The sequence below is a fragment of the Bombyx mandarina genome, chromosome 06 (genome assembly GCF_030267445.1).
Source record: "Bombyx mandarina strain Sakado chromosome 06, ASM3026744v2".
In the NCBI taxonomy this organism is placed as follows: Eukaryota; Metazoa; Arthropoda; class Insecta; order Lepidoptera; family Bombycidae; genus Bombyx; species Bombyx mandarina.
The window spans coordinates 11,020,470-11,045,215 of record NC_143213.1 but is presented as its reverse complement, the minus strand read 5'-3'; the positions used below and the strand labels follow the sequence as shown (position 1 = coordinate 11,045,215).

The following is a 24,746-nucleotide window of genomic DNA, read 5'->3' as shown; positions in this document are numbered from 1 at the left end:
TTTAAAAGGTAGATAAATATGAAAATGCTCTGAAATAAGTAAAAATAACAATTTTGTTTTTCCTTTGATGTGTCCCCCTTCGGACGGATTCCTTTTGTTTGTTTTAAGTTTATTTTATACAAAGGTTTAGGTATTTTATTTATCTATTGAGGCACTACGAAGTCTGCCGGGTCAGCTAGTAACAATATATAACATAAACATTGAAAATTGAAAACAAAACGTGTACTGCTCGCGTCTCGTAAATAACTGCCAGACTTATGTATGTACGTTTGGATTTTATTCGCAGGGCATCTTCGCATATCGCTCGTTAGTTCCGCGCGATTACACGCAGCGTCACCTCAGCTGTGCCGTTACCGCGGCAACGAATCAAGTAATTTACGACGAGAATCCCTACTGCGAGAATAACGAACGGCCCATGAATAATTTCTCGCGCATAAACGAACGACGGGATTCCAAAGCAAATATATACGTGAATGAAAGATGAATTTTCGATATGAGCATGATCGTCTTTAAGTACGAACTTGTGTTCGATACTTAGTATTAATCTATACTAATATTATAAAGAGGAAAGATTTGTTTGTTTGTTTGTTTCGAATAGGCTCCGAAACTACTGGACCGATTTGAAAAATTCTTTTTCCATTAGAAGCCGACATTGTCCCTGATGAACATAGGCTACTTTTTTTTTTTTTTTTGTTTCATGTGTGTTTTAATGTTTCCGAAGCGAAGCGAGGGCGGGTCGCTAGTGTTTATGATAACTTTAATTGACCAAATCTAAGGTATTGGAGTGTTATTAAGACAAAAAATTCTTGTACCTGTTAATTTACTTAGTACATATGCGGATATGCACTAGTAAAATCCAATTTGACGAAGAGAGATGAGAACTGTGGATTACTTAACCGTTTAATTTAAGCAACAAAAAATAATTAAAAATAAAACATCGAAAGACGTAATTTTGAAACAAATGTATTGTTTATTGTATTTCACCGACAATTTTCATACTGGCGATCTCTTTTCTTAAAGCCAAAATTAACCCATAGACACAGCCCACTGAGTTTCTCGCCGGATCTTTTCAGTGGGTCGCGTTTCCGATCCGGTGGTAGATTCTGCGAGGCACGGCTCTTGTTAGGATTCGTGTTAGCAACATCGTCAGGTTTGAGCCCTGTGAGCACACCTACTAGTTAAGTTTACGCTGATTTCAGCTTAGAAAGGGATAAAACAAAAAAATTTTTAAAGCCAATCGGCGCCATAATAATATGGCCTCCAGCTATATTATTAAATTTAATTCAGGAGATAATTTGTAACAATATACGTTTTGCGGGAAATACGTATGTGAGCTCGCATGAAATGATGTGACTATACGTACTCAATGTCATTGGTTTCTAATTCTTTGAAAAAAATATAATGCAAGAACACGTGTTCACAAACGACATCCATGTTAAATGAATGATTTTGTAACAAAAATCAAACATGTCAAGTTAATTCCTAGTTAGGTATGATAGGTAGCTGATAAACCAATAAAAATGAAACTTTGACATTATTACCTTAATACTGTTAAACACATAAAACATTTAAAATACATTTAAATTTTTTTAGTCTCGTGGTAGGACGTCTTGTGAATCTGCACGGGTAGGTACCACCACCCCGCCTATTTCTGTCGTGAAGCAGCAATGTGTTTCGGTTTGAAGGCCGGGGCAGCCGTAGTAACTATACTAAGATCTTAGAACTTATATCTCTAGGTGGGTGGTGCATTTACGTTGTCGATGTATATGGGCTCCAGTAACAACTTAACACCAGGTATGCTGTGAACTCGTCCACACAACTAAGCAATAAAAAAAAATTTAAAACCGAATTACATATGCCAACAAAAATAAATAATTCCGTATCTTTGAGGCCTTAATCCATATACGGTTGTAAGTATTCAAACCACAAGAAACACAAAAGAGAAAGTCTAAGATAAATCACCTTAGTGTATAATCCAACAATATCAGAAGATTTATCAACGGAACAAGAGAAAGTGGATCAGAATAAAAGACAGGCGAAACAGATAACGGGAAATCTGTTAAAAATACAACAATGTCAACCGAGAAATATCTTTCTTTATGGTATTGCCATGTTCATGAAATCCAGTTTTCTCGTGAATACCTCGGATATCGTAATAATTGACTGTGATTAACTGGCGATGGCTACTAAGATAAACAATTAGAAGATTCATTAGCATCAGCAAAAATATGAAATGCGTAGTTAAAGTTTTCTTGACAAAGGTAGTTAGAACTTTTCAAAAATTCTAATTCAAAGAATTCTTTTCACTAATACTAAAACAAAAACATCAAATATTTGTTGAGTCATTGAAAAGGCCATCAGTATATTAAAACAATACGAAGTAACTAAAATCAAATCCGCAAAATTATAATTTGCGTAATTACTGGTGGTAGGAGCTCTTGTGAGTCCGCACGGGTAGGTACCACCGCCCTGCCTATTTCTGCAATGAAGCAGTAATGCGTTTCGGTTTGAAGGGTCGGGCAGCCGTTGTAACTATACTTGAGACCTTGCAACTTATATCTCAAGGTGGGTGGCGCATTTACGTTGTAGATGTCTATGGGCTCTAATAACCACATAACACCATGCGAGCTCGTCCACCCATCTAAGCAATAAAAAAAATATAAAACTAAATTCTTATCTAAAGATATTTCGGGAACTTTTTACACTCGTCAACACTGGTCGTGTCGCTAGCGTTGTGAACAATTTCCACTTATTTCCACACGTACGCGCTATATTTATGGTGTACCATCGCAACAAGAGACACTACGTATACACAATAGAAATCTATAACGTATGTTTGGATGTTACGCAATCTGTTGGGATGCGGGACTGATTTTTTTAAGGCAACACATGCTTGATAGTGGACTTTTTTTTTTTTTCACAGGACAAAGTCGCCGTTTCTCTTCCCGCGCGGCAGGTGGGGTATGTGGAAGTTGAACCTCACTAAAAACTTCAGCCGCTCCCAGCCGGCGCCCTACCTCGGACCGAACCAGAGCAGTCCCGGCTATTGAGACGGCGGCACAGGGTTGACACAGAGCATATTACATCCATCCCGCCGTCCCATTATAGTGGACATAGGTAAGATTTAGTACCTCTTCATTGGTAAACGATATTTTCGATTGGGTGTTCTATCTAGAGAACAATGAAAATGATTGTTTCGGCACCTAGTGTTAAATGCTTATCCGAGCTAATAAACACAACGACCCAATGACCCACATCTAGATGCGTTACCAAATTCTCGATAATATTATATTAAGATACGTAGTAAGACACCTTTCATATCATCCGATACGACTAGGTATATCGTGAAGTCTATTCACAGATATTTGGCTGTTCACACTTGCTTTATTTAGCGAAGGATATATGGAAGTGGGAAGCTACCAATAATTTTAGTTAGACACACAAGGTAATAGGTATATAAATTTGTCAAGAATCATCAATTAACGGGCCAATGTTCGAATATAGCATCCGAAAACATGAAAACTCCTTGTTTAAACTATTTTCAATTTTTTGAACTAATTTGGATCGTTCAATTGGATTCATGCCTTCCAGTGTAGCGTTCTTCGTAGGCTCGATAATGTTAAGCGGGTATTGGAGCACATTGTAACTCCTCCTTCCATCATACCAACCACTTCCACTAAACCAGAACGTATCAATGCTACGCAGCAAACATAATCAGGATAATGGTACTCAATGGTGTAGCCTTACAATAAAAAGATGTGTGGTGTCGTGGGACACCGGATAGGAATGAAGTACCTTATTATAAAAATATTAATTTTAAGTTCTATTCGAGGTATAACGAAAATAAAACTGTAGGTTTCGCAACAACTCACGGTCATTCGGTAACGTGCGGACTTATTGTGGTACACTTCATTCACGGTTGTTTGCATAAGAGTTAGTGTATTGCGCAAACGAACGCTCTGAGATCGTGGTCAATGAATGATAAAAATATGTTATTTTTTGTACGTTATTACAAAGTTAAGTCGTACACTGTGTACATTACTAATAAAAATCTTACGTTACGGAGGTTTTTTCCCGGTTAGGGTACCCCTCCGCATCGTCCCATAAGGAACTTCGTTCCCAAAATTCGCCTACTAATCGAACGATTAATGATATTTTGAATCAACTTTATATACAGACCGAATCTGAAAAGTTTTAAAGATTAAAAAATAATTAGCGTAAAGTAAACTTAAAGTCTTCATTTTCATCGAAACGGCTGATGATAATTTGATATTTCACTTCATGCGCACTTAGCTCAAGTACATTTAAACAATGCTTTACCTAATCTTAGGATTCAATCTACACGGGTTTGTAGGACATTCAAATTCATTACAATATTACCCTTTCTGGGTCTCAGCCTGGAATTAATACATTTTAAGGGGACATTCACTATTAAATATTTAAGTACAAAGTTAGGTCTGGTATACGAAATGGCTTAGTTGGCTTCTTGATTGTATTTTCTTTCTAAATAAAAATCAAAGTTTGGATGTATGTACGTACATATGTCTGTTTCCTTTTTATGAGTTATGTAAACCATTTATTTGATGGTGACAAAACTTACTACCTACTGTTATGGTTCGCATTACAGGGAAGGTTTCTCTTATAACAATTTAATTAAACATTTAATATTTTATTGGAGTTTTATTTCGTGTTCCTATTTTAATTATGTAGGTCTTAAACTTTTGGCCTGCAGTGTATACGATAATTGGCAAAATACATGCTTTTCACATAATTAGCGATGATAGCAGCGGAACGGGACCATTTATCATCGATTTTATAATATGTATTATTTTTAAATAATTATCAAAATTTTGAGAAATCGTTTTAAAATACATATGAAGTGAATTTGAAAATTGAGGTACCGGTAACGTACTGTTGTGTGTATTCTGAATGACATAAATATTCCGGCTAATTCCGGCACAAGAGATGACGTATGATAGGCGTAAATGGAGAAGAACATGTAACGGCGACTCCACATAGCAACTTAACTCTACCACCGGTTCCAAAAAAAGCCACAGTCCTGAGAAGATCCGTCGAAACAAACTCAGCGGGCTTTGTTTTTGTTTTTTCTCAAATATTTACTTTTTTTTTTAAATAAATAAAAATATTTGCAATAAAGTAAAGAACAAGTCAAAAAATACAATTAAAAATAATAATAATAATAATGAAAAATGAAAAGTCCAGGAGCGAACGCCTCATTCCCACGTAGTGCCATCTAGTAAATAATCCTTAACTTTATAATATGCCTTGTTGCACAAACGTTCCTTGACAGTTTTCTTAAATCTATGAACAGGTAGTAATTGAACGTTTAGTGGGATCTTGTTGAAAAGTTGTACACCCAGCCCCCTAAAAGTGTTGCTTATTTTCTTAATTCGAGCCGCCGGCAACGCAATATATAGTTATATAGGCATATAGGCATAAGGCAAGAAGGAGAAGAGTTTTAATGTAGGTTTCGACATTCATGTTATGATTTCTATTTCTATTTCAGTAACTACTCAATATTGGTTTAGCCCTACTTCTCAGCTCTAACAACAAAAAATCACCAAGCGTTTTGGCTCGTACGTACCTACTTTAAGCGCTCATTTCCCCTCTACAATATCCAAAACACTTCATTTTATTGCCCATTTCACATCGTAAGCCATAAAACGAACATCATTGCTAACAACCCTATCTTTACACGTTTACAACATGAATTTTACTACTGACGACATGACGAAATTTTAAATACAGGCTTGAAGAGTTGGGACGTGCTAAGAGCTTTTTGTTTATTTGAATGAGCCTGATTATTAGTACCTATTTCAGAGGTGAATCATTCGTTTGTTGGGTTAATTCAATAACAATACTAATGCGACTTTATTCTCGTGTTCTAAAGCGGACGGTGACTTTGCAATGTCCATGACCTTCAGCATCTGTCTACAAAATATATACGCGCATATTTGTGAGATTAACATATACAATAAATTAGTTATTTTGCTGGTGGTTGACCGTATTCTGCGCACGCACGGTATGTTGCTATCATTAGAACTCTTATTTCTACCTTCTTTTTTTTATGATTGAAAGATTACTGGTGGCCCGAAGGCTTTTCCAGTTTCACCAGGACAGGTGGGTGAGCAAAGGCTCAGCCAGGAGGGGTGGGATTTGCTAACAACTGCCCGAGCGCCTCCGAAGGAGACCTAACAACTCAAGAGCAATTGCTTCGCGAATGAATCTACTGCTGGATCGGAATCGCGATCCACTGAGAAGATCCGGTGAGAAACTCAGCAGGCTGATGCATTGGTTAGGTTGCACGTCGACCTCTTTGTCGAGTTCGACGAGTACGGGTACCGGGGTCTCTAAGCCTGCTTCTAGTGCTAGAGTTGAAGGCGTCTAATGCAAAGGTTATTGGATTTGATGGATCCGTAAGGACGTGTCTATTGCGTCGACGGTGACTGGCTCCTGCATGATCAGGATTCGGGGAGTAGTCAGCAGCGGCAACGATAAGGCGATTATCATGACGCATTGCTTTATCGAAGTACCGTTCCGACGCTGACTTCATGTATTTCCGAATTGATTCGAGGCCCAGGTCGTCGTGTAGGTCAACGTTCCTCACGAACCACGGAGCCCCGACAGCTAACCTGCATAAGTGGGATTGTAGGGATTGGAGGGTGTCTATGTGTGTGCGGGCCGCGTGAGCGAACACCACACTCGCGTAAGTCATGACGGGCCTTATGCAAGTTTTGTAAAGTCTTATTTTTACCGCGAAACGGTCATGTGTTCATGTGTGCTTAGTGCGAGTTTTTTAACGCTCTCGATAGCATAAAAGCTAATTCAAATTTGTACGGAGTTGGAACATTTGCCTACGTTTGTCGCTAGAGGCGCTGATTCAAACGCATACAAATTTCAGTTAACTTTTACGCTATCCAGAGCGTTAAAAAACTCGCACTAAGCACACTGTTTGAAGAATGCGACTGCCGTTGTATGTATGTACTCTATGGTATCTAAGCACTTCAGTAACTACTCAACATGAACCCACTCACACATTTATACTATAAAAAATATTGTACAGTTTATATTAATAATTTCTTGTAAAATTATTTATTGACATTTACGTTTCTTCTCAGACAAAATACCGGTATTGCTATTTATCGTTGTAACGGGTAATTTGTTTGTGAAGTATTAAACATTTTTCGAGGGCAATGAACGATGGCTTTATTTCTTTTGTTTTTTTATTTTATTTTTATTGCTCAAACTGGTGGTATAAAGGTAATGGTTCATGTAATAAAAAGTAAGCCCGAAAGTCACCTTATAAAATATTTATCACTTATATTCTCAGTTGTTTTTTGTCTACAATGGCGGATCCAGGGGGGGGGTCATGGGGTCATGACCACCCCCTGAGCTGGTTCCAGGACTTAGGTGGACCACTAATTGAATATAATGATTTTATTTATATATTTTGTAACCATACAGATTTTATGTAACTACTTACCTTCAATATTTAATTAATTTAATATAATAACTTTGTATAATGGCAAACGTCTGGGAACGAACGCATCTAAATTTGACTATGTGACCCCCTCCTGGCGCCAAAGCTGGATCCGCCCTTGTGTCTATGATACCGTGAAATCTCACTACATGGGTCGCCTTTTTTCCATAAATAATACTTTTTCCTTTACCTTTTCCATACATAATACTTTTTAATCACTTTTTTTCGTATATCACATTAATTGGTGTCATATCTAAATACTTTAACCGTCTGAATTAGCGTTATGTAAAATTGGCTTAGAATTCAAACAGCAGTTAAGGGTAAGCATGATCGTGCGTTTCGACTTGAATCGATAAGTGAATTGAATGACAAATACAACTCAAAGTAGCTGATGACATGGCATATTTTTGGTCAAACTTTTTTTGTTTCATATAAATTTACGATGCTTTTCGGTCTACGCGAGTCGTAGATTGAACATAATCTATGTAAGTATATATAAAAATGAATTGCTGTTCGTTAGTCTCGCTAAAACTCGAGAACGGCTGGACTGATTTGGCTAATTTTGGTCTTGAATTATTTGTGGAAGTCCAGGAAAGGTTTAAAAGGTAGATAAATATGAAAATGCTCGGAATAAAATAAAAATAACAATTTTGTTTTTCCTTTGATGTGTCCTCCTTCGGACGGATTCCTTTCGTTTGTTTTAAGTTTATTTTATACAAAAGTTTAGGTCTTTTATTTATCGGTTGAGGCACTACGAAGTATGCCGGGTCAGCTAGTTAATATCAAATTTCCCCGCCGCGACACATGCCCGGCGGGGCGACGACTCATTTGAGCGCCTTGTGGTGCAGGGCATGATAGAAGGTGTACAAGACCGCGCGGCAGATCATCGTCAGATGGACCGACTAAATAAAGGCAGCTCTAAACTGGTGTCTGGTGAAGCGCACCACCACCCGAAGTGATGACCACGACCGCTCTGCCAAGAGTGCATGCGACTGAGAAGAAACGTTATTCCCGACTTTACGAATATTTTACGACAGATAATCGTCCGTGACCACTGAAACTCTAAAAGCACTTATAATTACATCACATCACGTACGGTTTTTTATTAAACATTAATACGAATATTAACATTACTATATCACTTAAAGATACAATTAGGTACGTACTCAAGATGCTCCTTGTAGATATCGAAGTCGGTGAAGATGAGTTCCACGATTTCGTGTGGTGCAGCGATGAACGTGTAGAGTACGCAGGAGAGGTGCGGCGGATACGGACGCGGGTAGTCGGGGCTGCTGAAGGTTCCGCGCTCTTTGCCGTATGTCGAAGTGAAGCGGATGCACTCACAACCTGAACACAAAGAAGATATTGAAGATTACACAAGTAAAGGATAAGCAAAAACATGCTACCTGACAAGAATGACTTTTGAATAATGTGGTATGGACATGTGATGCATAGAGAGAAGATGCAAGTGACTAGGAGATATATGGAAATGGTAGTGCAAGGTAGAGGGGGAAGAGGTCAACCGAAAAAGACATGGATGGAGTGTGTGAATGACGATACGAAAGAGAGAGGAGTGAGTGTTGAGATGACGGCTGATAGAAGAGAATGGAAGAGAAATATTAGCTGTGCCGACCCCACTTAGTGGGATAAGGTGGAGAAAAAGAAAAAGAATGACTTTTGAATAATAACGACACGAACAATTTATTAATAGGATATTAAATTGAACCCTCCGTGGTTGGACGTACGGGCTATTTTTGCTCTGGATGTTGATATTAGATTAAATATTGTATAGCCTACGATCTTTACTGTTTTTATACTCTTGTATTTTGTATATTTTTGTTAAAAAATTCTTTTGCAGATTTCTTTTGCACGTGTGGATGAAATGCTATTGTATTCAGCTTAAGCAGATGATCCATTTTTTAGTAATATCGGTAGCTCCCGTGTGAGGAGAAGTTGTGCTATATCTCCGGAGGCTAGGAAGATGAAGGAAGGAGCTATAGATTAAATAGAACAATATTTAAAATCATCACTTGCGCGGTGATAGGTTGATTTGTGAGCTCGCACGGATTCTTACCACAAACCTGCCTTTCCTACCGCATTCGGGATCAGAATACACTCTCACGAAATTTAATAAGTTCATGTTTGCAGGCCTTCGTGAATACAATTTTGATTTTTATTTATTACATTCGCTATCATCAATAACCACAATTATTCGGTAGGCAGCGGCTTAGCTCTGCTCCTGGCAGTCTGTCTACAAAGGCAATAAAAAAAAATCATTTGTTATACAAAAAATATACAACAGTATTTCAATAAGCAATAGTGCTTTACTATTATTTATTATGAACTAATCATAATTTAAAGGTTTATCTCAAGTAAATTTTGTAGTTGATTAAGCTAAGTCATAAACGCCTGGTAATACTCCAGAAAGAAACTTCATATCGCAGATCATCCACATTACAACGGAAGCCTTGTACATTGTCGCGAAACGTAATACAGGCACGAAACATTATTAACAACCTGGTGACAGAAAGGGAAAGATACATTCGCACGCTTGAAAACAAAAAGGGATAGATAACGAAATCAGGTATATGTAGTGGAAGTAATTTTATTGAAGCGTACAAAGGTGGTGTAAGGAAGAAATGTGAAGGGTTATGCTCGGCGTCCCCGTTTTGTTTCAGCCCAAAACTTATTTGCCGTTTGGTTGAGTTTTACGACACAGATCAGTTTACTTGAACGCTCCGTATTTAACTTGGCAAAGAAAACCGCGATAAATTGTTGAATGTTTGACGTCTAGACCCACGTTTATAAGAAGATTACGAGGCATCATCTCGAATTTATTGGAGGAGCGTGGCCTTTAATTATTAACCCAGAACTTAAAGAAGGTATATAAAAATTAAACTTTGTAGTATATTTAAGGACGTAAATAATGATGAAAGATAGATTGTTGAAAGAAACTTCAAAGTAACTGTACTATACAAAATAATGTTAAGTACACTTTAGCAAGTATTTTAGCACAGCAAAAAATCAATAAGTAGATTAATAATGATGCTTAGGGATCTTGGATATAAGATCTCGTTAAACTAATAGCAGTAATTATCGTGCTATTGTAATCTTTACCTAATTTCTACCTTTGGTTTTGGGAAGCAACTTTACAATCCTTTCTGATGAATATATTTTATTCTAATGCATCCGAAAATCCTAAATGATATCTCAACTTATACATCCATAGAACACACGTCACAGAATCTAACCAAAAAAATACAGCGATGTTTACGTACTAATTAATATCTTTGGTTTCAGATAACAATTGAACATCGGGAGAATGTAGTTTTTCAACCTATTTCAACAAAAAAGAAAGGAACAACTGGGCATTGAGTAGCATTAGTACACATTATACAAACTTCAGACTTAATACAGAACTGATTGTGAAATACTCAAAAATACGTCAAAAACAAGCAGAAAAAAATAACAGAGACGCAAATCACTTTACCACGAGCGCTTAATACAAACGCCCTTAATGAAATAAAATTCAACAATAAGAGGTGACGATGAAATAAAACACGCGATTTGGCAGTTTTCTTTCATGAGTGTTTCATGTTGAAATCGCTAACCGGCTTTTTGAGTTCTTCAAATTTCCCGCCGCGTCGAATGGAGACATTTCACACATTATTCCGAATGAAATCGGAGATAGAGATAGATGGATATGGTTTTAATTGTGAAAGACCTATACAATAGTACTTATATAATTGAAAATGAGACTTGGAATAAGATTTAAGTCTCATTTTCAAGTCTCGTGTTATATCTTTGTGACGATAATTAGCTCCGATAACAATTTAACGCTCAACAAAAATAATAAAGTCTAAGGAAAGAACAACATAAAAGAATTTTTTAGACATGAATATGTAATATCAATTTTTTTTTATTGCCTATATAATATGTGGACGATCTCACAGCCCACCTGGTGTTAAGTGGTTAATGGAACCCATAGACATCTACAAAGTAGACGCGCCACCCACCTTGAGATACAAGTTCTAGTCTCAGTATATAGGTAGTTACAACGGCTGCCCCACCCTTCAAACCGAAACGCATTACTGCTTCACGGCAGAAATAGGCAGGGCCGGTGGTACCTATCCACGCGGACTCACAAGTGGTCTCCTATACCACCAGTGATTACGCAAATTATAATTTTGCGGATTTGATTTTTATTACACGATGTTATTCCTCCACCGTGGAAGTCAATCGTGAACATTTGTTGAGTACGTATTTCATTACAAAAATTGGCACCCCCGCCTGGGATTCGAACACCGGTGCATCGTTACGAATGCACCGGACGTCTTATCCTTTAGGCCACGACGACTTCAAAAAAGACAATCAAAAATTTGACAATATTCGTACGTTTGCAATAATTTACATGAGCGTGTCAATGAAATGAGTCTCATAAACTCAGTCGAATATTAATAATATTCAACCGAAATCGTACAATTAATTTGTTGTGTACTTTGTCATAGCCCCAAAACATACCGCGACTTCAAGTTAAATTTAGTTCACTTTATGTATTACATAGCCAGAGCGTCATATCTTAGCAAGTAGGTATTTGTTGACGAGGACACAAACTTGGCAAACTTTAATCGTTATATTGGCTGTAAGTTTTCCTTGGTTCATGTATTTTGGGTATTATTTCCTGATTGATGAATTTACTTTACTGCTAATTTTGTATTTACTAGTGGTAGGATCTCTTGTGAGTCCCTACCGACTACGGGTAGGTACCACCGCCCTGCCTATTTCAAGTAATAAAAAATAAATAAATAATTTTCGGTTGTCCCACGTATCTCTCAAGCTATGTAGATGGTATTAATTAAAAGAAGAAAACGTGGTATCATTCTGCTATCGAAGTCCTGGCATTATAACAATAATTCCGGTACCAACCCCGGTCAATGATCCATGTTACAGTAATCAAGTCAAATTTTAAATAGTTATTCTGCATTGTTTAACGAAGGGAATGGATATAATAATCAAAATATACATGCCTGTGGTGTCTAGAATGGCATCACCCATATTTCATGAGTGCTATCAAAAGTCTTTTTTTTTATGATTGAAGGATTACTGGTGGCCCTGAGGCCTTTCCACTTTCACCAGGACAGGTGGGCGAGCAAAGGCTCAGCCAGGAGGGGTGGGATTTGCTAACAGCTACCCGAGCGCCTCCGAAGGCGACCTAACAGCTCAAGAGTAGCTGCTTCGCGAATTAATCTACTACCGGATCGGAATCGCGACCCGCTGAGAAAATCCGGCGAGAAACTCAGCGAGCTGATTCATGGGTTAGGTTGCACGGCGAACTCTTTGTCGAGTGCGACGAGTACGGTTACCGAGGTCCCTAAGCATGCTCCTAGTGTTAGAGCTAAATGCGTCTAATGCAAAGGTTATTGGATCTGATGGATCCGTAAGGACGTGTCTAGGGCGTCGACGGTGACTGGCTCCTGCGTGATCAGGATTCGGGGAGTAGTCAGCGGCGGCAACGATAAGGCGATTATCATGACGCATAGCCTTATCGAAGTACCGTTCCGACGCTGACTTCATGTATTTCTGGATAGATTCGAGGCCCAGGTCATCGTGTAGGTCAACGTTCCTCACGAACCACGGAGCTCCGACGGCTAACCTGCAAAAGCGGGATTGTAGAGATTGGAGGGTGTCTATGTGTGTACGGGCCGCGTGAGCGAACACCACACTCGCGTAAGTCATGACGGGCCTTATGCAAGTTTTGTAAAGTGTCACCTTGTTCCGAAGGGACATTTTACTCCGCTTACAGATCATGGGGTAGAGTCTACCGAGAATAAACGCGGCACGGTCACGGAATGATTTTATATGCGGGCGGAATGTCATCGATACATCCAGGGTAACGCCCAGGTACTTGACCTTCCTGGCCGAGGGTATGGGTTGTCTAAAGAGAGTAATCGGGGGTGTGAGATTCCTCCTCCTAATTCGGGAGGAAATCCGTGTGGAGCTTCCCCTCTGAAATAGCACCGCAGTACTTTTCGCTGGGTTGATGTCTATGCGCCATTTTCGGAACCACTGTCCTAGGGCTAGGGCTGCGCTCTGAAGCTTCTTCGCGATTAGGGACTTGTTTCTACTGGAATAGTAAACAGTCGTGTCGTCGGCGAATAAAGCTAAATGGGTCGGCGGCGACCTGGGAATATCGTTAACGAATAAGCTAAATAGAAGGGGTGAGAGGACAGAGCCTTGCGGGACTCCAGCTGTGAGAGGTCGTGGGGAGGAGCGGGTTCCCTCGACTCGATATCGAAAAGAGCGGTTCGACAAGAAGTCCCGTATGATGAGCACGAGACTATCCGGCACGCCCATGTTGAATAGTTTGAAAATCTAACCGTTGTGCCAGACTTTGCCTAACGCTTTTGCGACGTCTAAGAAGAGAGCTCCCGTGTATAACGGTTTTGGTCGATTAAGCCCCACAAGAATGTGCTCCGTGAGGCGGTACACCTGTTGAACGCATGAGTGATTTGTACGGAATCCAAATTGTTCATCGATGAGAATGCCCTTGGATGAGACGAAGTCTGAGGCGTTTGTAGAGCAGACGCTCATACAGTTTGCCTAGAGACATGAGGAGGCTAATCGGGCGGTAGCTCGTCGGATTATTTTTTGGTTTACCGGGTTTATGTATGCCGATAACGTCCGCTTCTTTCCACACCGCGGAAAAGATACAGTTCGCCATAGCGGCATTGAAAATAGATGCCAACATCACGATGAGTTGGACGGGTAGAAGTTTAATAACGCGGTTGGATATACCGTCGGAACCGGGAGCCTTGCGAGGACGTAGGTCTTTGATCAAGTCTTTAACTTCCATCGGGGTGACTTATCAAAGGTCACTAAGGCATTCATTCACCAGAGCAGTATTCTCTGGGTATTATACCAGCGTACTTCGGTCATCAACCCGAAATCGCTCATGATAAGGCTTATCGTGAGTCTAAATGTCAAGGTACCTCTCTTTTTTAATTTTTTTTATTGCTTAGATGGGTGGACGAACTCACAATCCACGTGGTGTTAAGTGGTTACTGGAGCCCATAGATATCTGCAACATAAAAACGTCACCCACCTTGAGATATAAGTTCTAAGGTCTCAAGTATAGTTACAACGGCTGCCCCACCCTTCAAAACGAAACGCATTACTGCTTCACGGTAGAAATAGGCTGGGTGGTAGTATTTCTAGAGCAAACATTGTGATTTCCATGGACTTCGGTATAACTTTACAATGGGTAGGCTACGTATGAGTTCCTTCACTAGTCATTTCAGTTTTACGAATAAACTATTCGGTAATTGTATTTTATCATTTTCTTTCTTTACTTTGGAAGATATTTACCGTTGACTTTAGAAGCAAACTGTGTAAATATAACATTATAAATAATTATAATATTGATTCACGAATGAAGGGTATTCAATAACTTAATTTATTCTTTATTATTGCATAAAACAGTATTTTCATCACGTAATAACGCTTTCATGAGTCTTTTTTATAAGTTGGAACGTCGATCATCTGTCAGCCGCTTCGCCGAGGAATCCCTATTTGCATATTTCAAGGAAACTGCGAGAGAACGAGTACTAAAAGGGAATTTATTTTACCTAAATCGGATCTTTGCTCTTTTAATACTTCCAGTTCGCAGGTCAGAGGAATGTTTTATTTTAACACTGACACTTTTTTTTTTCAAGGAAAAATATATCATTGCTTTTAGATCTCGGTTTGAAAATATTCACCCGGCTGGACAGGGTTAGGAGAATCTCTTTGATCTTCAAGTACAACGACGACTTTGAATTTTTTATTTATTGAATAGTTGAGTGGACGAGCTCACAGCCCTCCTGGTGTTACTGAAGCCCATAGACACCTACGACGTAAATGCCCCACCCATCTTGCGATATAAGTTCTAAGGTCTCAAGTAGAGTTACTTATATCTCAACTAGTTACTTATATCAAGTATAACTTATATCTCATACCGCATACTTCGATAGGCGGAGGCGGTCATGTTATGTTCTTTATAAAACCCAATATCCGACTAACATTAGGTACGCCCTTAGATCATTTGCTCAGCAAAACATCTAATTGACTTATACATAGGCAGAGGCACGAAAGAGACAAATTCTTGACCCGCACGAGTGATTACGAGCGCCCTATGCATTTTTGTCGCGAAACATTTTAGCCCAATTCTTATGGCTAGTTAACAGATTAAGACTAACCAAGTAAAATTATTTGCGATCTTTAGTCTATTTTTTTAAATAAAGTCGACGTCGCCCAAAACACGTCATTTCGGATCTTCCCGATACACTAACGGCGCTTTTAGGTACCCCAAGCACCGGTCATCGTTTTCGTCAAACCCGTCGCTTGCGACGAAGGGCTCGACGAGTAAATTAACCCACAGACACAGCCCACTGAGTTTCTCGCCGGATCTTCTCAGTGGGTCGCGTTTCCGATCCGGTGGGAGATTCTGCGAGGCACGGCTCTTGCTAAGGCTCGTGTTAGCAACATCGTCAGGTTTGAGCCCCTACTAGTTAAGGCTACGCATATATGGTCTCTCTAACGAAAGAAACTTGAGAGCTATAACCACATTTTTTTTAGAGAAAATGCATTCTCACGGTTATCTTCAACTCGTATCTGGCGCGTATAAAGTGCTTGCCATCAGACTCCATAGATGTGATCACATGGGCAGATTCCTAGAGCCCCAAAAGATTTTAGTTAAATTTGTTTCACTTACTTGGATTTATGGCGTGTCCTTCGTCAACCGTGTGGAGGGATAAGTGAAACACCAGGATTAAGGTCGTCGACGTCTGAAAACAAGGAAATTATTAAAATTAATTTACAAAGGACCCAACCATGAGAGTGGATTTGAATTGTGACCCCGAAATGAAATCCTTGCAATTTGTTGTAGCTTTCAGGGACAATTGTTTTTGTTTAAATTAAATTTAAGTAGTTGCACATTTGTAACTGGCCTATTATTGTACAGTTATGGTCACACTCATTTCTCTGCTCAAATAATGTACAAAAAAAAAACATTCAAGGAAATTAGTCCAGTTTGACTTAGAATAAATCCATGTGCGTTACAATAACTAGGGGACTTAACAACAGGTGGGCTGTGAGCTCTTCCACCCATCTAAATATTGCTTAGATGTAGGACGAGCTCACAGCTCACCTGGTGTTAGTGGTTACTAGAGCCCATAGACATCTACAACGTAAATGTGCCACCCACCTTGAGATATCAATTCTAACGTCGCAAGTATAGTTACAACGGCTGCCTCACACTTTAAACCGAAACGCATTACTGCTTCACGGCAGAAATAGGCGAGGTGGTGGTACCTACCCGTGCGGACTCACAAGAGGTCCTATCACCAGTAAACTATTTCACTAGAATATGTTTATATTCGCTAATCAAAATTCATGATATATTTATACATCTTAATTTGGAATTACAAAATAATCCATGAATAAAATTCAATTACGTTTTGTAGTATTTTACATCATTCGTAATGTATTATGCATTATAGCCAAATTAATGCTATTCAACCCCCGTGCTTAATATGTGTTACATTTGTAGTACATATGTATGTATGTACATATATGAATTGGTTTCACGTTAATCCGCGGGCTTGTGCCATAAGACACGGTGACAGCTCTGTGCGAAATTAACAATTTAATATTAATGGAATCAACACTATACGCAATCTCTGAATGAAATTAGAAATCAAGTACAGTTCTTTGAAAAGTGTTGAGACTGATCTAAATTAAATGAGGACGGATGACTTTTGACATGATAACAAAAAAAACCTAAATATTTCTTTGTAGCGGCATTAGTGTTATTAAAGAGTTGATTAAATATCTCTAGAGAAGTGATAGCATAGATAGATAGGAGGGATAGATTTAGTCTGCTCAGTAAAGACAACGTCAAACGAGGCGCTTAATGAAAGTTCGATCTTAATAAAGACTTTTATTTATTTATTGCTTAGATGAGTGGACGAGCTCACAGCTCACCTGGTGTTAAGTAGTTACTGTAGCCCATAGACATCTACAACGTAAATGCGCCACCCATCTTGAGATATAAGTTCTAAGGTCTCAATTATAGTTACAATGGCTGCCCCGCCCTTCAAACCGAAACGCATTACTGCTTCACGGCAGAAATAGGCAGGGTGGTGGTACCTACCCGTGCGGACTCACAAGAGGTCCACCACCAGTAAACTTTTTCACTAGAATAGTTTTATTTTCGCTAATGAAAATGCATGATATATTTATACATCTTAATTTGGAATTACAAAATAATCCATGAATAAAATTCACTTACGTTTTGTAGTATTTTACATCATTCGTAATGTATTATACATTATAGCCAAATTAATGCTATTCAACCCCCGTGCTTAATATGTGTTACATTTGTAGTACATATGTATGTATGTATATGAATTGGTTTCACGTTAATCCGCGGGCTTGTGCCATAAGACACGGTGACAGCTCTGTGCGAAATTAACAATTTAATATTAATGGAATCAACACTATACGCAATCTCTGAATGAAATTAGAAATCAGGCACAGTTATTTGAAAAGTATTGAGACTGATCTATTAAATGAGGACGGATGACTTTTGACATGATAACAAAAAAAACCTAAATATTTCTTTGTAGCGGCATTAGTGTTACTAAAGAGTTGATTAAATATCTCTAGAGAAGTGATAGCATAGATAGATAGGAGGGATAGATCTAGTCTGCTCAGTAAAGTCAAACGAGGCGCTTAATGAATGTTTCATCTTAATAAAGACTAAACTGTTTCTACTTAATATCTAGGTTCCATTGTTCAGATTCTGTTCTGACCTGTTTTTAAAAAAATTAATGAATAATAGACGCATTAGAGATATATAAGCACAATTACCGCCCTCCAACCGGAAACATGAACTCTGCTATTCTGGCCAAACATGACATTCCTTCATGGTAATAATTCACAGCATAGACCTACTTTTAGAGGCTTCTAAATATACTAAAATCGTTTCTGTTCGTTTATTTTCAAGAGTTTGATGAGAGAAGCCGAGGTTCGTGCATAGTGGCATGCTATTGGAGAGGCCTATGTCCAGCAGTGGACTGGTCTAAGCTGATGATGATGATGATGATGATACACCTTCCTCTATATTGACAGACGAGCTAATGGAAAAAATGCTACTAAGCTCCCATTGATATTATAACGCGAAAGATGAATAAAATCAGGATAATATGAGATGAAAGTCATGATTGCTTAATTTAACTGCTGGACAAAGCCGCAAACACCACACCTGAAAACATACTTCTTCACGGCAGAAACAGCCAAAGGGATGGTATATTATCAATGTGGCCTTGTAATTTTCTCTACTAACTGCTGATACCGCTCGGCTATCGCAGTTTGATAGAATACACTATTCCACATTCTCCGATTAAGCCTTAAGTTGCTTTGGACGTCCACCTACGGTAAGAGGTTGTAACGTAATGCTACAACTGAAATCGTCTGCAAAATAAAAAGAAAAAAAAAACCTTAAAACAAAAGTATTTATGTTCAAAGCAGTTATTTTATCGACTGTACCGCTGAGGTGAGAACAATAGTTCCCACCTCCCCCCGAGACGTAGGTTCGGCTGGCGAGACACTGCGCAGCCGCCGGAGTCGTCACTAGACTTCCTTATTAGTCTTACGTTTGTATTCGAGTTCAGTTAAAGTTCGTTTTCAAACCTAGACAGACGACTTACCTACAAATAATTTATTAAAAAAAAAAAAATTTAGTACAGCAATATCGTGTGCTGTTTAATATTAACACGATTAAAATAAACGGATTCGACCCCGCTTTTAGGGTGAGTTGGAAATGGCATATTATTATTTTTTTAACGCATTACTTCTTTTTTATTTTTTGCTAATCATGCACAGCTATACTTCATTTGTTTTATTGCTTTAATTTTTTTTATTGTGCATTTACTCCGTTCTGGTTGACCACTACCACGATAATCTCGCCACAAGATGTGGGTACCTTGCTCGAGTTCTCGTTGGTCAACCAGATCGGAAGGTAGATAAACCAGTTTGTGAAATTGGTCTTATCGCTTCCAGGGTTCATGCCTAGCTGTTTTTTTCACGCTTCTTGCTTATTGCTTCACCCGATAACTGCGTCTGTGCTGAAAGGGTCATCTCCGTCCAGTAACCCGTACCCTGGTGATCTAGCCAGCCCAGGAAACCTCCAGGAGTCCAGACGTGGTGCTTCAGCGGGTCAACCCACGTCCGTTGGCTGCCGGAATTCAGGAGGGTAACCTACAGAGGGAGAGTCAGATCGGCCGTACAACCACGCCCTACAAATTCGTGTGCTCAACTGCCTGTGTTTTTTTTAATATGTAATAATATATATATTTTTACTTAAGACACTATTGTTTTTTTCTTTTTTTAAAGGAAAGACTAAGCAGTTGTCGCAAGGTAAGCTGATGCTAAGATGGCATTAAAAATAACTGATACGACTATAAATGACCTTGAAAATAGGGTTTTTGTTCGAGTTAGGGGCCAAACTTTCTAAGAGGTGCTTGCGCCTACGGGTTTTGCGGGGAACTGGGACTTGGCGATCTGCAGACTTTGGGAGCAGACCTCGGGCCCAAGGTATTGAAAATATAAGAGTGCCCATTCCTGCCGTGATGCGTTTGGTTTGAAGTGTGGGCAGCCATTGTACTTAACATTTCAAATTTAGAACTCATGCCTAAGGTGGGTGACGGCTTTTACATTGTTGATATTAATGGGCTCTGGTGACCACTTAACACCAGTGGCTCGTGCCACCCGTGCTCGAGTGCGAGCTCGTCCACCCATCTGGGCAATAAATAAAATCAGTGATGATTTTATATCTCAGAATATTTTTTTTACTAGACACAACCTAAGTCAATGAATTATTAAAACTCCGTTCTCAATGTGTCCTACTAGCAATTATAATAGGAGTAAGAATAAAATAAACTACTTCATATAAATATCGCGATATCGAACGCTAAATCATTTCTAAAAACAAAACTTTATCAGTCAATGCTTTCATACGTTAATAATGTAATGTAATCAAAATAATAAGAACGTCAAATTTACTTAAGAAACTCAGAAGTATTGTATTTTTTTTTTCACATAAATTGTCTTGAGTTTTCTTGGACGTGGATACAATGAAAACAATGTAAGAATAAGTTTTCGAAAGCTAACAATTGTCTTAAAGGACGCGGAAAATAATTTAAAAGGACAATGTCTATTTTAACAGTTACGTAAAGTTGACGTTTAGCTGACAAGTAATCGTCAGGCGTCTAATAAAATTATATCGTTTTTTGAGTTATTCTGTATTTATTTTAATGGATTTTATGACCTGGTAACTAAGACCTTTAGGTCATGTCTTATTTTAATTTATACCTATTCATATTTTTATGAAAAATGATATTATGGAGTGAAATGAAATGAAGATGATTAATTTGAGACATTAATCAACTGGGATGAAATGAAATGAAATGGGATGAAATATAATCTCAGTAAAATGGTGGTCATTTACTAAGATTTTTTCAGTGGACTTTTTGGAGGATCCCGAGAAGTTACGTCCAGCGACTTTGTTTCATTTTCCCACATTTGTGCACTTTCACAGACATTAAACAGTTAATAAACCACCATTATTACACATTTAAACCCGAAGAAACACTAAATAGACAAAATAAAACAAATCACACAACTTCACTCCTCGCGTTCCCGCCAAAAAGTCCATTCTGTATTTATCAAGCGTGTGCACCATAGATTATACACTTAATATATTCGAGAGGTGTGCACTACTGAGCTATATTCGGCTGAAATTTGTAGCTGTGTATAGACAAATTAACAGATCATGCGATACTCAATAGCTAACTTACAAAGTATTAACACCTTAAACTCTTTGTCAGTGTGTAACGCCAGAAAATTTCCTTTAATTTCAACCTTTTTTTAAATTAACGCCATCTTGCGATTGTACGTGGCGCAGTGTGGAGAATTCAATACACACAAATAAGTTCTTTAACTCGACACTGCATGTCGTGACTGCGATTTTGTCTATTATTCGACGACAAACCTTTCACATCACTGGCATGCAGAATCTTCGAGAAACAACACCTTAATAATATAAAAGGACAAGTTTACTTTGGTCTAGCTCTCTTTCGTGTAACATCTCTCGAGCTGCGAGATAATTATGTTCACTGCTTTACCAAAGTCAGTTTCATTAATCCTTGGTGACGTGTGTTAAACCAGTGTCCTTATAACTGGTACGAAATACTTAGTCTGGCCATAAATACTGTTACAATAAAAAATTAAAAAAATCTATTGCAAATAACGTTTATTACTTTTACACTGTGTTAGTTTAATACATAAATATAAAACAATTTAAAGTATAAAAAGCTTATTCGAAGTGGTCTCCATTGGCTGCAATACAGTCCTTTAAACGTTGAGGCCAGTTATCAATACGCTACGCTCTTTGCCTGCTTATTGGCGAACTTAAAAACAATAATAACAATATCGTTGCCGGCTTCCGGATTTTCATTTCATTTTATTATTATTATGAGGATATAATAATAATAAAATGTACGTAAGGGCTTATTTCTAGCAACATTAACCACAATTAACTTATTTAATACTAATGATGAGAGTGATTAATGATTTCGAAGAAAACAATTAACAACTTAATTTTAGCTGCAGAAAAAAACAGATTTCTCTTAAACCTGGGTGAGAATATAAAAATCGTTTTCTGAATATGAAACGATATTTCTTTGTCTATCAAATTAAGTTAAAACCATCATGACCCGACAACTTTTTTAGGGGCCCAAACGCCCTAAGAACATGGGCATTGTCCTTTATTTGTATATAGTAAAAAAACATTTTCTTTTTTTTTCTTTTTTATGCATACTGTGACATTGACAAAATCAATGCCAAGAGGCGTTGGAGCCAGATTTCTTTATAACAAAAAAAAATCACCATAAAGGAAAATATTCCAAGACTTTAAATTTTAATTTCACGAAGTACGAACCAATAGTATCTTGATTGTCAGCCGTCATTATTTAATCCACGAACATTTTCGAACTAAATATGATTGCTGCAAACATAAACCAACCTCCAACACGATACCAGACACCTTTGTATACACAGCTAAGTACACACTATTTGATTTAAGTAATTACATCATTGCTCACTCAGCAACATTAATTGGGACATCAATATACAACGCCCTAATTGAATAACAGTTAAGTCTAATTATCTTGTATTTACACAACTATGTATTTGTTCCATCTGACTGACTATAAAACAAATACTATATCTAGGTTACATTTGTGTGATTCTTTAACCACTAAGTTTCTCGCTGGATCTTCTCAATAGGTCGCGATTCCGACCTAATGGTAGTTTCAGTGAAGCAATGCTTCTTGGTGGGGCCAGTGTTGGCAAGCACTCTTAGGTTGAGCCCGTGAGCTCACCTACCAGTCCGTGGATAGCTGGAATAGTCCCTTTGGCTACCGGCAATTAGGTAGGATAAAAAAGTTATTATTTCATTCCTGCATCGCTATGAACGGTATTTGATTTTATTCGTAATAACAGCTTAAATTATTGCGCCACAAATTAATTTCCAAATCATATCTTTTTCATTAGGAGAAATGACAGCAACGTTGCGGCTTGCCAGTAAAATCTCGCTAAGGTAACTCTCCTAGTTAAATTAAAATTTATAATTTCTTGGAAATTAAGAAAAAATAATTGAAAACTGACTTCCAGAAGAAAACATGTCACATGAACTCACACAAAGTTACGACAGTCGTTCAAAAATTCAATTCCTGCTCGAAGTTTTCGATGAAGTATATAAAATTTTATATGCGGATTCAATGCCAGTCTTGTCATGCAAAATTCGACAACCACTAGACAGAAGGATTGGTTTTAATTGAGAAAATGTTCTTGTCTCGCACCTACTCCCGCAATAAGATTAGACATTTTTCATCCAAAATAATCCTACTTCTAGTTCTTTTTCTCAATTTTTTTCTTAATCTAAGTTGAATTGAAAGACAAATAGGCGCATCAGTAAAACGAACGAAAAAGAAAGTGTCTAAAACGGTGGCATTATATTTTTCTTTTTCACGGAACATTTACTTTTGGAAGCAACAAATTTTCGCGGTAAAGGCATTGATGAAACTTGAGATAAACAAATCTGAGGAACTAACGCGCGGCAATAAAATCATTGAGATTGAAACTTGTTTTTCTTTTGAAATAAGGCAGTAAGCAGTGGCTTGGTTGTGCCCCTGGCATTGCTGACGTCAATCATAGACGGAGACTACTTAAAGATAGCCGGCCCACAAAAAAAAAATCGTGTAAATTTTAAACTACTGCAAGAGTTCATGGTGTCTATAAATCAATGTATTAACACCTAAATTATTACCAAAACCTGAAATTCAGAGGCAAACATTTTAAGATTGAATAAACTCAAAAATATCCATAGAAATCATTTTTATAAACAACGGCAATGATGCTAAGTTAATACAGCTACATTAAATAGGTCAACCATTGACAACCCTAGGTGTAGTATGGCTTCAGAACTAGACGCGTGTTACACAATATTACAATGAAAATATTTCAATTGACAGAACAAAAGAAGGCGATTTGTCAGTTGTAGATTGCTATGGTAAGCAAAAGTCAGCCAAAGAGCAATGAAGAGGGCTATGCTCGGATTTTCCCTGTGAGAATCGAGAATGAGAAGATTTTCAGGAAAACCATGGTAAACGACATAGTCCAAAGGATTGCGCCGCCAAAGTGGTCGTGGCCACGATGCTCGTAGAACAAATGGCTGATGAGACCGAAATTTCTTGAGTGGCAACCGCGTACGAAGCCAAGATGTAATGTGGGTAGGCTTCCCACAAGGAGGACCGACGACCTATTGATGTTCACGGTAATTTGCTGGATACAGGCAGCAGAGAAACTGTCGTTCTGGCGAGGCTTGAGGGAGGCTTATGTGCAGCAGTGAACATCTGTGGGCTGAGGGATAGGATAGGATATATAGCAAGGGTTTTTTTTCACTAAGTAATCTTATGCAAAAACAAACATTTACGGACAGACTGTAGTGATCATTTAATAGTGCCCATCTACCATATCAAAGGAAAGGCTTTTAAATTCTGCGTAATACAGAAACTATCGACAAATTAATAATAAACTATTACGATTAATCTGATGTCGAAGGTCTATGTGAGAGAACTAATGCATG

The 24,746-nt window shown here is 38.1% G+C and overlaps 1 protein-coding gene across 1 annotated transcript in view; it reads right to left on the bottom strand.

Annotated features, from left to right (window-relative positions):
- LOC114247935 (suppressor of lurcher protein 1) overlaps nucleotides 1–24,746 on the bottom strand; it is a 91,690-nt gene that overhangs the window by 34,326 nt on the left and 32,618 nt on the right. Inside the window, exons 3-4 of the mRNA XM_089728136.1 lie at nucleotides 16,251–16,323; nucleotides 8,668–8,848 (exon numbers count right to left, since the gene is read on the bottom strand). Coding sequence (XP_089584262.1) covers nucleotides 8,668–8,848; nucleotides 16,251–16,323 — 254 coding nt within the window. The remainder of the gene's footprint in view (nucleotides 1–8,667; nucleotides 8,849–16,250; nucleotides 16,324–24,746) is intronic.